Below are 14,523 nucleotides of genomic sequence, written 5' to 3'. Positions count from 1 at the left end.
AATTATACTATATTATCATTAAGGGTAAGCAAATGGTCGGTTCGGTCCATCACATCTAAAGATCAAATAGATCAAACTTTTTTAGCAAATCGACCAAGCTTAAAAGAGGACTGAACTGACAAAACATCGAATTGGTTCGGTCAGTTGGCTTTCGGAGCCAAAGAATTGAAATTTTGTCACTTCTGTCTTTTTCAAATTATAACATTGAAATTTATAAACTCCATTTATAATTATAAAATATACAAATAATTTAAACATAAAAAATTAAAAAACATAACATTTGTCCTTTCACTCACATAATTATGTCCTTTCAGATAATCCATCAAATTAACATTCAAGAATTTTAACCTCTAAGTTCTAACATTAAAGATTCAACATAATAAAAAAATAAAATTAGCATCCACAAAATAAGATCATCTAACATAAGACAATCAACCATCGCACTTCATTAATTTAGTAATAGCAAAATATATTTTATATAAATTTAAAGTATATAATATTAGTTTGATCTTTTAATCGGTTCGATTCAAAAATTTTAAGATCGAGAACCGATCAAATAAACCAACGAGATCAAATTTTTTGGATCAATAGATTCAATAAACCAATCAAACCTCGTCGTTTTACCCAAATTGCATTCAGTTGAATTAAGTCATTGGTTCAGTCTAATTTTACTCACCCCTATTTATCCGTCCAACTATTTGATACAAGAAATTAAAATCTGATTACTAACATTACGCATTTTTTTTCTCACACTAAACATTTCCCTATATTAGTAAAGCAATAGGCTTTCAAGGAACAAATGAAAAGTGCATTCGTTTTAAATTTTATTTATAGAATTATAGTATATGCTCATACAACTTAATCGAAACAATTATGGTATCAGCTTTGCTTAAAGAATTACACTATAAAATGTTCTCAATGAAACTACTTCACCTTATTCTATTTTCTATTAGTGACAGTGCATTTTATTATTATTTTTACTTAGGACAACATGATCTATGCTATGCATTATTTGATATTATGATATGACTGTTTAGGAAAAAATGGGTGCCTAGTACTTTTTCATTTCCGTACCTAACTTGTAGATCCATTTTTGGTATGGTATGAATGAAGCTGGGTGCTTAGGCTCCTTAATGAATCTTGGTAGGGATTCTTCTACATTTCAACACTTGGCGCAATATCCCAGTGGAGCAGTCCTTCGATGGCTGAGTACAATTTACATGTAGCTGAGCTATGTACCAATATAAAATCAGTCTCTAGTCAAGATGACAGCAGCAACCTTGTGGTGCATCATCACCCTATAATCTGTTGAACTCATCAAAGTTACTGTAAAATTTGAAGAATCCAATTACCCAAGAAATAAATAACAATCAAACACCTGCAATGCATAAAATGCTGATGATATCGTAACTCAATGGGTAACGTAGAGCATCGAGTGCAGCATTAGGCCTCGAAGTTGTCTGAGAAAATAAGAAAGTGGTTTACACTAAAACAACCCAATAAGCATTAAAAAGGGTGGTAGTGCTGAGAGACTCAGCAAGGCTTGAAGAACAAAGAATGAACAGAATGAATACATAGGCTCTTCAAAAATGTTGTAGATTGTTACAAGGGGAAAATTTGTCACACTGACATGAAGAACTAGGATTTCTTGTCCCTAAACAACTTCTTCAGAGAAGTATACAAAGAATGGAGACGTAATTACAATTGCCAATTCATTAGAGGCATAACTTATGTTTTCAGTTTTTCCCTTGACAACAGCACCATCATTGTTATCTGAACAGTTGAATAATTCATGGAATGTACAGAATGCAGTATTCATAATATATCTGACAGGTCATCCATAGGTATTTGAAGACCCATTAAGTCATGGTCCTGTAAACCATCCTCTTCAATGTTCAACCATGTATCCAGATCTTGATTGGCCACACCTAGTTCTTCTATCGAGCCAAATTCAGGGAGCTGCAAGTCTAGCTGTTCCTTCATTTCTTGAAATGAATCTTGAGGCACGTTATCATGGGACATCAACCCAACTCTTTTCTTATTGCCAGTCGGACGAGTTGTCTCTGTTAACTTGTTGCTAAATCCATTGCCAGAGGTCGACAACTGAGCTGTCTTCTGTTTAGGCTTTGATTTTGTTTTACGCTCTCCCTTAAGATTACCAATTGATGCACGACCAGCTTTGCCACTAGAAACTTTTATATCTTTATCTCTCTCTCGTTCACTTCTCTTCCCCTTTGCTCCACCCAACACAGTGTTATCAAGAGCTGATGCAGCTCTCAAGGAAGCACTACCACTAACATCATTAAGCAGCACATCCTTCTTCTTCCATCTGTTCAATATTGGTCTAGTCTTGGCAAACTCCTGGTGAGAGGGATCTGTAAGAGTTCCGAAGCCATCAAAAGGAGCCCCGCCAATTTTATCATTGTGGAGCCGCTCAACCCTACCAGCGAGAGGGTCTGCAGAAGTATAACACCAATTCATCAAATACGGTTAAGATGCAAACTTTTAGAAACAAAAACTCAAATCACTAAAAGTGTTCAGAGAAGAAAATCTGTTGAAAACAGAAATTATATTTAACTTCACTTGATCTTTATTGACTAGCAGACTTAGAGCACCAAATTATTTAGAAATGCAAAAATTACACAGTAAGGAAACATTATCACCAATAACCCATGAATGTTAATAGAAGGTAGAAAAAATGACAAACCTGGGCCCCCAGGCTCCATGTGACTGTTATTATTTTCAGGTTGCATACTTGCAGCAACAACTGAGCCAAAGCCTTTTACAGATTCAGAATCAATTCCCCGTGGAGGTGCAGAAAAAATGACATCTCGATATGCAGGCTCAGTAAAGCAACTTTTTCCAGTTTCTTCAAATTTCTGGCATCTGGCAAGAGTCCTCTTAATAAAAGCCAGGGCAACTTGTTTTGAAACTTTAGCAATACCACTTTTCGAAGCACAACTCGCTCGTGTGGCCTGTTATGTTTCAAAAAAGAAAGCCATCTTACAGTCAGAAAAGCTAAATCTATTATATAATTTAGACAGTAATTGCCAAAAAGTTGGATTAAGTATGGTGAAAGGAAAACTATAAAAATAAAATATAAAGATGGAAAACTAAAAATAAAAACAAAATCTAACTTATGTAATTAAACCCTACATACAAAAAATATAACTAAATGAAATTCATCTGTGTTTGTGATTTTGGTAAAACATCATTTATTAAAAACCCTTATGTTCTGTTTGATTGTTATGTTTGCTACATGTTTTTTTGCTTCCAGAAGTAAAAGAATAAAAAGCAAGCTAGGATACAAAAAGGCAAAATAATATTTTATCATAATTAAAAAAGTTAACTTCTGCAAATAATAAAATGCATGATTTTATATATCATGGAAGAATTATGTTTGAATATGTGTTATAATATAGCTATTTGTTCATTTACTCAACTAGGATTTGGTTTTCTATGATTTGGTTTCACTCTTTTAGAAACTTTTGAGGGAATAAAAAGTAAAACAGAATCAATTAAAAGGAGCCTCATTAATTTCACAACAGGTCTACACTAAAATTTAGAGTATATACAATGGAAAGGTCAAATAATAAGACAAGTCTGTTAGAACTCCCACTTTCTAGAAATATTCAAACTCAAACATTTAATCATATTCTATACAAAGTGCAATGTATGTAGATTAGAATGGTACAAAAGTTCCTCATACAGGATAAAGAAATGCTTATTGAAGAATTAAAATTGTTTACAATTTATTTAAATTACTAAGTTGTGCTTTTTTTAATGCGTTTACTATAATTTAAATTTTATAAATACCTATGTTGTTTCAGCTTGTAGAGGCTTTGGCTTATGAATTATTGAGATTGAGATTAGTCCTCGATTCTAAGTAAATTCTTGCTTCCGAGCTCCTTATTTCTCCCTAGTTCCTTCTATTTCCCCTACTTCCCCTCTAATTTTACCTTGAATCCATACTTTCTGCCTCATGCCCTCCATCTACATCACTTCCACTATGTTCATGACCTCCTTATTAAAGTACACTTTGTTCATGACTTTTAAAACAAAAACACTCTTTCAATTTTCTTCAGCTAGCCCCAACATAAATACTTAATTTTCTTTTCTTTTGAACATCATGATTAAATTTACATCCGATTGTGCATGGTTGCAAACATGATTATGGAAACAGTTAAAATCAGAGAGTACCTACATATAGATTACAGAACAAGGTCCTTCTGATGCAAAATGGAAAGAAGCTAATTTAAGTATTAAATTATCCACAATTTCCCTTTGTTTCTTTGTCATATTTTATGGCATTAAGTGTAATTTTTATACTATATATCTTGGATACTGTAAATTATTTGGGTTATTTTATATTAATTATTTTACTTGTTTCCCGAGTATTAGGGCATGAAGGTTATACTTGGTATGTTGGGTTTCTATTAGGGTCCAAGTTTTAGGCATAAATATATATGTTAGCTTTTGGTTGATGAGATATTGGTATTTTGAGAATTAGACATTTAGATTATTGAGATTTTGGACAATTTTCATTGTGATTTTCAAATTATTGCTCATCGAAAATGGTTGTTCTACATCAATTTTTGATATTGTGATTAGAAACTTGAGTTTCACATTTAGATTTGAGATTAATTTCTTCATTAATTTGATTGGAGATTATTTGTCCTACATTGGCTTGTCATCCTAAAATCGTTTTCTTTTTTGGTACATATTCTCATCCTAAAATCTATGGATTCCTAATTAGTAGTAGTTAAAAAAATCCACCATTGACCTTTTCAACACCCACTCAAGCATCCTAAGGATTTCACAGTAATGAAATGTTCAATATAAAATACACCAAAAATATCAGCCTTAAATTGAACAAAACAGGGGAGGGAGGAGGAGTAGATTACCAGCCGCTTTTTGTAAGCAATCTCCACAAGTCTGTCCATTGCAAGCTGCTCCAGGTTCCTGCAGATTAATAATAATATTTTAATCTTCAGGAAAATCCAAAACCATAGCTGATGTTCTTAATCATTCAGAAAGCTAAAAGGCCTTACCGTCCCTCATTCTTCTTGACCTCCTCAACTGCATTAATTATTTTATTGAAGTATTTCTTCTTTTTATCAGCCTATAGATCAATAAAGCATGAATAGAAGAAAAAAATCAGTTTGCAAGTATGATAAAGAGTTAGAAAAAAAACAATTATCCTAAAAAGAAACAATCACTCAATATTGTTCAAAAGCAGATGACAAGAACATTCTTCTATGGAAGAAAGGTATTCAGATTTGCCTTTCTATAAATTCTGCTTAAGGAAGGCTGGGAAGATAACCTGTTGATTTAGCCTCTTTTGTAGTTCAACAATATCTTGGTCAATTATTTCATCCTCTCCATCTGCCAGATCAGGCTGTTACGAAGCACCAATAAAAAAAATACATAATATATGTTAAACAAAAGTTCATTTTGACAGAAGAGCTAGAGATTATTGGATGTCCTTAACAAAACAGTAGAGATAGTTAAAATTCTCATCAAGTGAAAAGCAAACAAAATATCTACTGTAAAATATGATAAATTAAAAGAAGGCACGAGGAAATTCGAATAAAAAACATTTTCTCAATGTGGAAAATATTGCTTCCATCCACATCATTGCTTATTCAAAAACAATCTTACCACTGATTCAACACATATGCCAATATTCAGCAGCTCCAGGATGAGTTTGTCCTCTAAAGACATTTGTCCATATTGACAATAAGGAGAAGAAATTCCAGAACTAATTATATGTATGGAGAGTGGTCCACCACTACCATTTTTTGAAACTTCACTTAACATTCCCCTATCTGAATTTGAAAACCCACAGCCATCTGGGAGTAAATCATCATTTTGCAGTTGAGGATGGTAGCTTGCAGCACTACTAAATGTAGTAAACCCATTACAGGGAAAGTTGTCACCAATACTATGTTTTTGAGCTTGAGGACTCAACATGGACTCATGTGCAGCCTCAACCCAGAGACCCTTTCCGGCCTCAACCTTGGTAGGGAGACAAGTGCCACCAGGCAAATCCTCCCTATGATGCTGGAAAAATGCATTGCTCCATCTACCATTTTCTTCAAATTCTGCAGTTTTATCTTCCACTATTAGAGCTGATAATACTCTTTGGTACAACGGACTAATTTGTTTCCCTCCTGCATTGGATCTTTCAGAAAAAGAAACAATCTCCTCAACTTGATCAACAAAATCAACAGTTCTAGCTGACTCCTTTGAATAATTTTGATCTTGAAGGGATCTCGCTGTTTCTCCAGAAAGAGAAGTTTGTGACAGAACATCTTCTTCATGCAAACTATCACCCTGAGAGAAAAGTACAACTTTAAGCATGAAGAACCATGAAACATATAAAAAACTTAATAACTGTTGTGTCTCTATTCTCATTTCAATTATGGTTTCTGGATTAATGGTAAGACCAAAAGAATAAACCAAGCTATTATTCCCAGAATAAGGCAAGGATGAATCAGTAAAATACAAGCACTCTTTGCTTCGAAGGAAATTAAAGATTTTAGGTCCATAACTAGGACTAAGCATCCACCCCCCAACGTGCAGAAAGAATAATAATAAACATACAAAAAACCACCCTAGCCCTCACAAAATGCTAATAGACATGAATTTATCAGCACATTAAAGAAAATCAGACATATTGTAATACAACTAGCTTTTCTTTTACTTCCAAACACTGCTAAAAAAAAGCTAGGAGAGATGCCTTTTCGGTCAGAGCCAGAATAACTAAAATGGAAATTCAATCAATTAATACGAAAATTTAAGATGGAAAAATAGGTGACAAGAATAGCAGAAGAGACAAGTGACAACCAAATGATAATATCACATTAAAATATTACATCAGGCATTCCTAAAAAATAATGCCATCGCCACACACCTGGGTTAAGCTGTTGTGATGATCCTCTGTTGACCTCAACTGACCCAAATAAGAAATAAAGCAATAATAAATTAAGGATAATCTGTAAGTAACCATCTTAACAAATTGTATAAATAAAGGCAAAGTATATCTAAAATTATCTTTACAGTAGTGGATTAAGGTTATCACCTCTTGCTTCAAGTGAGAGCTATCCTCTAAGCTTATAGGCACAAATATCGGTTCCATTTGCTTCCAGAATGAGCTAGAACATTTAAGATCTGCAAGAGCCATAGCTCGTTACCAACAAAACCATTTGTAAATGGTGGGGAAGACACACTCAGACACTGACAAACATTAGACCAAAATACTCTTTATTGTTTTTTTTTTTTTTTTCAAAAGAGTTAAAAAAGGATTGAGATCAACCACATACAGCTAGCATTGCAGGAAAAATTTGCAGCTGCCAAAAGTTCTTCTCGATCATCATCTGATTCCCCTAAAAGATCAAATTAATCATGTTCAGTAAAGCATAGCATTCTCCTCCTTTTTTTCCCTTTCTAAGAACAAGCAGCAACAAGAAATTAAGTACGCACACAAGAGCTCTGATGTAGAAGAAATAATCTCGAAAAGTTTACAAGAAAATAATCTCAAATCTGAATTGAAAAATCCAATTTTAAAATCAAAGGTGCTGTTTGGCATCATTCTTGTTTCCTGTTTCCTATTTTCATTTTCATAGAAGTTATATTTGCACTTTCAAATACTTTTTTTATTGACATTTTTAATGTAGTGTGCATTGATGAAAAGTGGTTTTATTTGTTAAAAAATTCAAAGAGATATTATCTTCATCCAAATAAAGTTGAACCTTTTCATAATTGTAAAAGCAAATGATTCATCACCATAGTGATTTTTTAGCCATAGTAGCTAGACCACATTTGATAGCTTTTTCAATTGTGAATTCTCAGAAAATAATAGGATTTTTCCATTTGTATACAAGGAACCAACTAGCAGCAATAGGATACAATGACGAGCTGGAACCTTGGAGACCAAACCTATCATGTCAGTAAATAAAGATGTCACCAGCTGATGTTTAATTAATAAAGTGTTACTGGCAATTAGAGCTAAATGTTTTCAGATTGTTCAGATTGTTCTTGAGTGTTAATCGTTTGGGTTATTTGTTCTACATCACTATGACAAACACAACCTTCTTGCCATGATTATCAGCTTTACCATTCGGTGCTTCATTTTATCACATCTCTATCCAAAAAAAGGAGAACCTAAAGCATTGTTAGTAAAACATGGAGAACAAAAATTAACTTCAAAAATATAATTACTAATTTGAGAAATACCACAGAGATCTGGTGAACCAGTTGGTGTAAGCCCAAGACGAGTAAGCTTGCGATCTGACAGTTTCTTCAAAGGGGGACGCCCTGACTTACTGCAAAAATGAAAATTCAATGCATTATAGATAAAAGCTTAACAATACATTCAGGTAAAAAAAAAACAGAACTATCATTGCACAGCAAAAGAAAGGTATACAACACCTTCCGCTCTTATCAGAACCATGCCTAGTAATTTTAAGTGGCTTGGTTGAGGTTGGATTTTCCAATTTCTCCATCATAGGTGAAAAGCCAGTCCTAGAATTTGATGAGCCTCTACCACTCCTTCCTTGTCTCCGTACACCATCTCCACTTTCTTCCTCGGGCATTTTGTTCTCCTTTGTAAGTAACACAGAAGAGCCAATATTCTGAACAGCATTCATAGTTCTTTCCTCCACTTCATTGCTACCCATAGCTTTGTCTTTCAATCTACTTTCACGATTTTCACCAGCAGCAGATTCTTCACTTTCAGATAATCTGGCAGAAGATGAAACATTTTCATGTTTTATTTTAAGTTGTTGGGCGCCATTCACCATGCCCTTGGCAAGAATCAATTCGGTAGTCCCAACAGACGTTACTTTAGAACCTAAATCAGGAAGACATCCTTCTGATGATACTTGGAGCTCATCAAGGTTTGATACAGGAGACACCAGATTTGTTCTCCTTGTGCGAGATATTTTCTGGGGTCTTTGGCCTCCCCATTGAGCCATGGGAGGAGAAGATGATCCACTAGGCAAAGGACGTTTACGATTGTTAGCCCCACCAACTGAATGAACTTTGTTTGCACTTGGAGACTGTTCCCAGCCATCAAGTGCCCCAGATGAACGAGGGAAATTCGGAGATGAGTTTGCTGCCAATACAGGGCCAGACCTAGGTCCCCTGGAAGCTTTTCCTTTTGTCACTGGTATATTACCGACTAAATGGTTATCCTCACGAATATTCAACCTGGATAACAAAGTTACGTATTAGAAATGTACATATATTAGTAAAAAGTTCTCACAACAGACAAATGGAAGAGACTTCCATCAAAACAACTTGTCACATTGAACACTGCACTATTAACCACCAATAACCTGATTCTACATACTGCATACATACTTATTGTTTCCTTTTGCTAAAATTCTCTCCTTAGTTGATCCAGCCACAAAGTCCCTTGAAAGAGAAAGCTTTTCAACATCATTCCTGGACATCCCACGGACACTTGAATTAGCAGCCAGTGAAGTACCATCGAACTTGTTAATGCCATTTGTACCATTAGATAATCCTGATCTGCAGGAAATATGTTCCATTAACCAACTAATTTTTCCATTAACCAACTAATTTTCAGTCTAAAACAAATTTGATAAGCAAGACTAGGATATGGCTTGAATAATATGATTATCACCAGTAGAGAAGAAAATAATCATGGCCAGAAGAAGCAACTTTACAGACCAGCCATCACAAACAGATAGTGTATTCTAGAGCTTTCTTCCAACAGTAAGTTCCACACAATGGCAAAATACACAAGTAAACCAACACTTTTAAACAAGGGCAAAATGATTTAGGACTGAGCAGGATGGTCATCTCTAATAATATAGAAGAACTTGCATGGTGCACAAACTGAATTTCTTTGTGGCACTGCTGTAGTTCTGCCTTATGATTGCACCTTCTTTGGTTGGCTACCACTCCACTAATGTAAATTGCTTGTATCACAATCGTGATTTTTTCATTTTTTTTTATCTATCTTACCACTTGTGCGACAAGGAAAGAGTTTCATAGTTGGTCTTCATATTGGCAATATATTTTATGACAATACTCTTCCAAAAGATCACCATAACAATATATAAAAAAAATTAGCACAAGCATTAGAGAATTACATGGTCTTCTTTGGGCACTCATATTGTAACACCAACCATCACAAGAAAAGGTTCTAAAAAACAAAATCCCATATAGCTACAGGTAATCTTCAGATCAGGTTTCACAAATCAAAGACCTTAGTGCAAGAGGGACATCTCCCTACTTTAACCACCTATAATCTTTACAAATAAATGCTTTCATCCATGCTTACATAATCCAAAGACATATGCATAAACATAAACAAGTCTTATACATGCATATTGTGCAAAATAGTTTTTAGGAGAAACACTACAATGGATTTATTTCTTTTTTGGTCACCAAATACAAATATTCATACGCTGTTAAAAGAGCAGTTACCTGAAACCTTGAGTATCAGATGATTGTAGGCCAGGTTCATTGTTAAGCTTGTGATGCATAGCCCGTTTAAGTTCTCCATCACTATCCATGGGTCGGGTAAAGACAGTGCCTATAGAACGTTTTCTTTTCATTTTCTTGTCCCACCCTTCCCCTCCAGTTGGCAATCGACGAATCTTTTCTTCAACAAGATCAGAACTTTCACCATTATCCTTGGGCATATCCTTATCTTTTCCCATCACTAGAGGTTGCCTTGCAGGCATATTACTTCGACCTTCAGCCTTTAATAGTTAAAAACAAAAAGGGTAAGAAATCTTGATACTTATGTAACACAGTTAACAATATATGTGTATTTATGATACACTGAAAGCAGTAGTATGGTAACAGAATGTCTCATCAAAAGACACCATGCAAATTTCACAGAAAACATGAAAGAAACCTCCATATTATTCAAAAATTTACTCAAGGAATATATTACCTCAGTCATTAAACATAGTCTAAAAACTTCGTACTTAATTTTTTAATCAAAAGGGGAATTCTGAGAAGGAGAGAGACATTAGATATTTCAGATCACATGATTCTTGTGTTACTCCTTCCTTCCTGGCTTAACCTTGTCTTTTATTAAGGTTTCTTTCCTGCTATGAGTTGGCATAACTTAGGTTTGCTTCATTACTAGTCAGAGTGAAAAACAAAATAAAACTACAAAGAATCCTATAATCAGATTCTAACATCATCCTACAGAGAAAGGTCTCCAAGTTGCACATGATTTTTTTCTGCTTAACATTCAATACCAATGAAGAGTGAAATTAAGCAATACTCTCTGTATCTAAAAATGTAGAAAACGAAAACAATTTCAAATTGCACAGCAAGAAGAAAAAAATCTTCTTAAGTGTTTTTATAAAGTTGATGTATATGAGACAAGATCGCAAAAGCTACATAGGGTGGAGTGTTGCAGGATGATAAAGGCAGCTTTTTAGCTGTTTGATTTGGATCCATCAAGGCTAGAAATTTGACTTCAGCTGAAGCTCATTCAGTCAAATTTGCTCTCAGCATCTTAATCAATGCTGGTTGAGTGGGAATAAGTGTCTTATCATTGAATCAATTTCTAAAGAAGCAATCAGTTGGCTTAATAAGTACTGAAAGACCTTAGAGATTAAAAGACCTGTTTAACGAGAAAGATCCTCTACTGGTTCAGATAGGTATGATTGAGACTTCTAGTACTGGCAGGGAAGTTAACTGCATAGTTGACCATCTAGCAGAAATTAGGATGAACAGAACAAGCTTTCTTCAAGCATGGTGGAATTGCGCCAGGGGGTATCTTCAGTCTGTTACCTTTGATTTCATAAGTCCATTGCAGAAAGTCATTTTCTGCTTGTAAGATTTCGTTTGCTCAGTTTGGATCATTAATCTTTGGCCGTCTTGTTCTCCTTTTATTGGATCTTTGGTTGATTATATAATCTCTTTTGTCTACGTGAAATCCATTTTTTTCCAGGGAAAAAAAAGTAAAAAAAAAATGTAAAAGAGAACAAGTGAATTGAACAGCATTTTCTCCACAGCAGCAGCTAAGAAAATTTATTGGATAGACATAAATAACAATCTCAAAATATTATACAAACCCGCAATTCTGCCATAGAAGAGCGAACTCTCTTATTCATAACAACGTTCTTGGTCCTGTCCTCCAGTCTTTGACTCACTACATCTGAAGGGTTTCGCTGCATCAGAATTCCCATCTTCAACAAATTTGATCCTGATCTTTCATTTGTTAACATCTCATTACGTTGCTGCTTCTTTGAACCTATAGTTTCAAAATACTTGTTCAGCTTTTGTAAGCATTCATCCAACTTTTTTGCCCTAGTCCTGATACAAAAAATGTCACATCTTTAGTTGAGTACAACTTTTCAAATGATAACAAATCTTTAAATCATAAAATGTTATTGTTATTTGCATCAAGGTAAATCCTATATAGAAACAACGAAAGTAAGACAAGTGTGGTGTGTGTATTTGGGGGCATGTGCTAGCAGTGAGATTAATTTTGGATAACATCTACCAGCTTCAAGTACCTTACAGCTCAAAAGAATTAAAACCTAATTAAACATATGCCGGTAATTAAAGAATATAGAAGCAAAAAATAGGATATAGTTTCATGGCAAACAGAGATTGCAATAGCAACTTTAATACTACCTGGCCCTCATAAAGGTTTCTGAAATGCTTGATTTGAACCGTTTTAGTTCCTCGGTAGCCACTGGAGGAGGCTTCATATGAGCAGCTCCAAATGAATTATCCTCTGCAGCACTACCAAAAGAAATTCCTAAAACTTTCCTTAATTCACCTGATCGTGTATATTTTTGATCCCCCATGGTAATAGGATCCAAAGTCAGCCATAGTGATAATGGAGGTACATCAGCTGCTGATGTTGACCCACCCCGAGATGTACTAGTCCCAGGACTAAACATCCGGCTCTCATTACCCTCCCGAAAGCTTCCAGACCTATCAAAGCTGACACCAGGATAATTCCCCCTCTGCCCATTAGGATAGCTCCCTGGAAAAGACAATTCATCCGGACTAGCTGAGCTCGACTCAACTCTCACATTTCCCACCATTCTTCAAACCCAAGTGAACCAACTCATCATATGTACAAGAAGTTTCTTCTTTAAATACTGGTTTCAGTAACTAAGCAACCATGAGCAAGGCAACAACTCCCATTAGAGGAGAATCCATAGATCTTTAAATAAGCATCAAAACAGGATATCTACAAAATCCAGGAGCTAGAATTAGCATATAGAATAATAATAAGCTATTGAGGCTTTCTTTTAAACTCCACATTTTCAATGTATTCTACATTTCAACAAAACAAAAGGCAATAGATTAAATTCTGCCAGTAATATTATGATTTATGAATTAAGAAACAGCTCTATGGAACCTCAAACTGTGACAACTAACAAAACTAACTCTCCCTTTTGTAGCTAAGGAAACGAAATTTAGAAACTGAATTTCAGCGTCTTTCTTTTTTAATCTCCATAAAACGCAAAAAGAAACAATCAACTCAAGTAAAGAAAAAAAGCCATGCAGTGATTTGTTTTAACTTTCCATGTTTTCTCGCGCCGAATGAAAACAAGACGAAAAAGAAACTGAAAGTTGATATTTGTTCCGCCCTTCCTGAGCAAGCAAAAGGAACCCAATTTACACAACAAAGAACATCCAACAACTTCATTTTATCTCCAAACCCCTGCCCCCGAATCATTTAACCTCTAAACAGCATTGGAGCACACAAAACACTGGAATTCAAACAAGTTCCCGAGGGAAAAAAAAAAAGAAAAAAGAAACAAGGCTTACAAATTCTATTAATTTGAGATAAACCAAGCAATTTCAAAATTCAATGAAATCCGAAATTTTGAGGAAAAAAACACGCAGAAGTAAAGATTGCATAAGTAAAAAGCAACTTTGAAACCCTAATTCGAGCGAAAATCACCTAAAACGAACGAAATTCCACCTGGAAACGCAGTTTTTCAGTTCACGAGACACGAAGGGCGAGCGAAACGTACCGGCATTGATCGATCGCACGAGAGGTCGAAATTCAGAGCAGACAGAGAGAGGGAGAGAGGAAAAAAACAAGTTAAAAACTAAAAAAATAAATAGGGTTTTTAAGAGAGAGAAAGTACAAAGTTCTGACAGAGGAGAGAGAATCAGAAGGCCTTGAAGCTGTCTTCTCCTCGCGGAGATTCTTGTGTGCGAAGGAGAGAGACAGAGAAGGGGGGGGAGGGGGGGGACCCGCAGAAATTTAGGGGCTGAAGATAAAAGAGGGCGTGTGACTCTAAAATCAGGGCCGTTTATCAGGTGTCTCAACGTTAATCAGTTGGGGAAGGTCGTGTCCTGATTGGGATGGGGAATATACTCTCCCTTATGTTTGCACTTGTTTTTGGGCTGCTTCTTCGGAATTTTACTGTGGATGTGATGATTGACTTGCGTTGACTAATTATATTTTCAATTGTACTTTTACTTTTGCTGCTTCATCCCCTATTGTTCTTTACAAAAAATACTCTTCCGTCGCTTCCCTTATCTATTCGA

General features: G+C 35.0%; 1 protein-coding gene across 4 annotated transcripts; it reads right to left on the bottom strand.

Annotated features, from left to right (window-relative positions):
* On the bottom strand, positions 1,544–14,279 carry LOC18586791. Of its 4 annotated transcripts, none has more exons than XM_018129363.1 (16): positions 13,928–14,279; positions 12,640–13,207; positions 12,075–12,315; positions 10,462–10,739; positions 9,367–9,537; positions 8,434–9,213; positions 8,239–8,327; positions 7,326–7,388; positions 7,085–7,173; positions 6,917–6,955; positions 5,662–6,336; positions 5,324–5,398; positions 5,052–5,122; positions 4,905–4,962; positions 2,708–2,975; positions 1,544–2,456 (listed from the first exon to the last, which is right to left on the bottom strand). In XM_018129363.1, exons 2-16 carry the CDS (start codon positions 13,056–13,058, stop codon positions 1,816–1,818), a joined length of 3,957 nt encoding a protein of 1,318 aa, XP_017984852.1. In that variant the 5' UTR covers positions 13,059–13,207; positions 13,928–14,279; the 3' UTR covers positions 1,544–1,815. The 4 variants fall into 4 exon arrangements, with proteins under 4 accessions (XP_017984852.1, XP_017984853.1, XP_007010410.2 ...); XM_018129364.1 differs by having other exon boundaries at positions 13,949–14,234; XM_007010348.2 differs by having other exon boundaries at positions 14,001–14,234.

Source organism: Theobroma cacao, chromosome 10 (genome assembly GCF_000208745.1).
Source record: "Theobroma cacao cultivar B97-61/B2 chromosome 10, Criollo_cocoa_genome_V2, whole genome shotgun sequence".
Taxonomy (NCBI): domain Eukaryota; kingdom Viridiplantae; phylum Streptophyta; class Magnoliopsida; order Malvales; family Malvaceae; genus Theobroma; species Theobroma cacao.
This window is presented reverse-complemented; position numbering and strand designations above follow the sequence as displayed.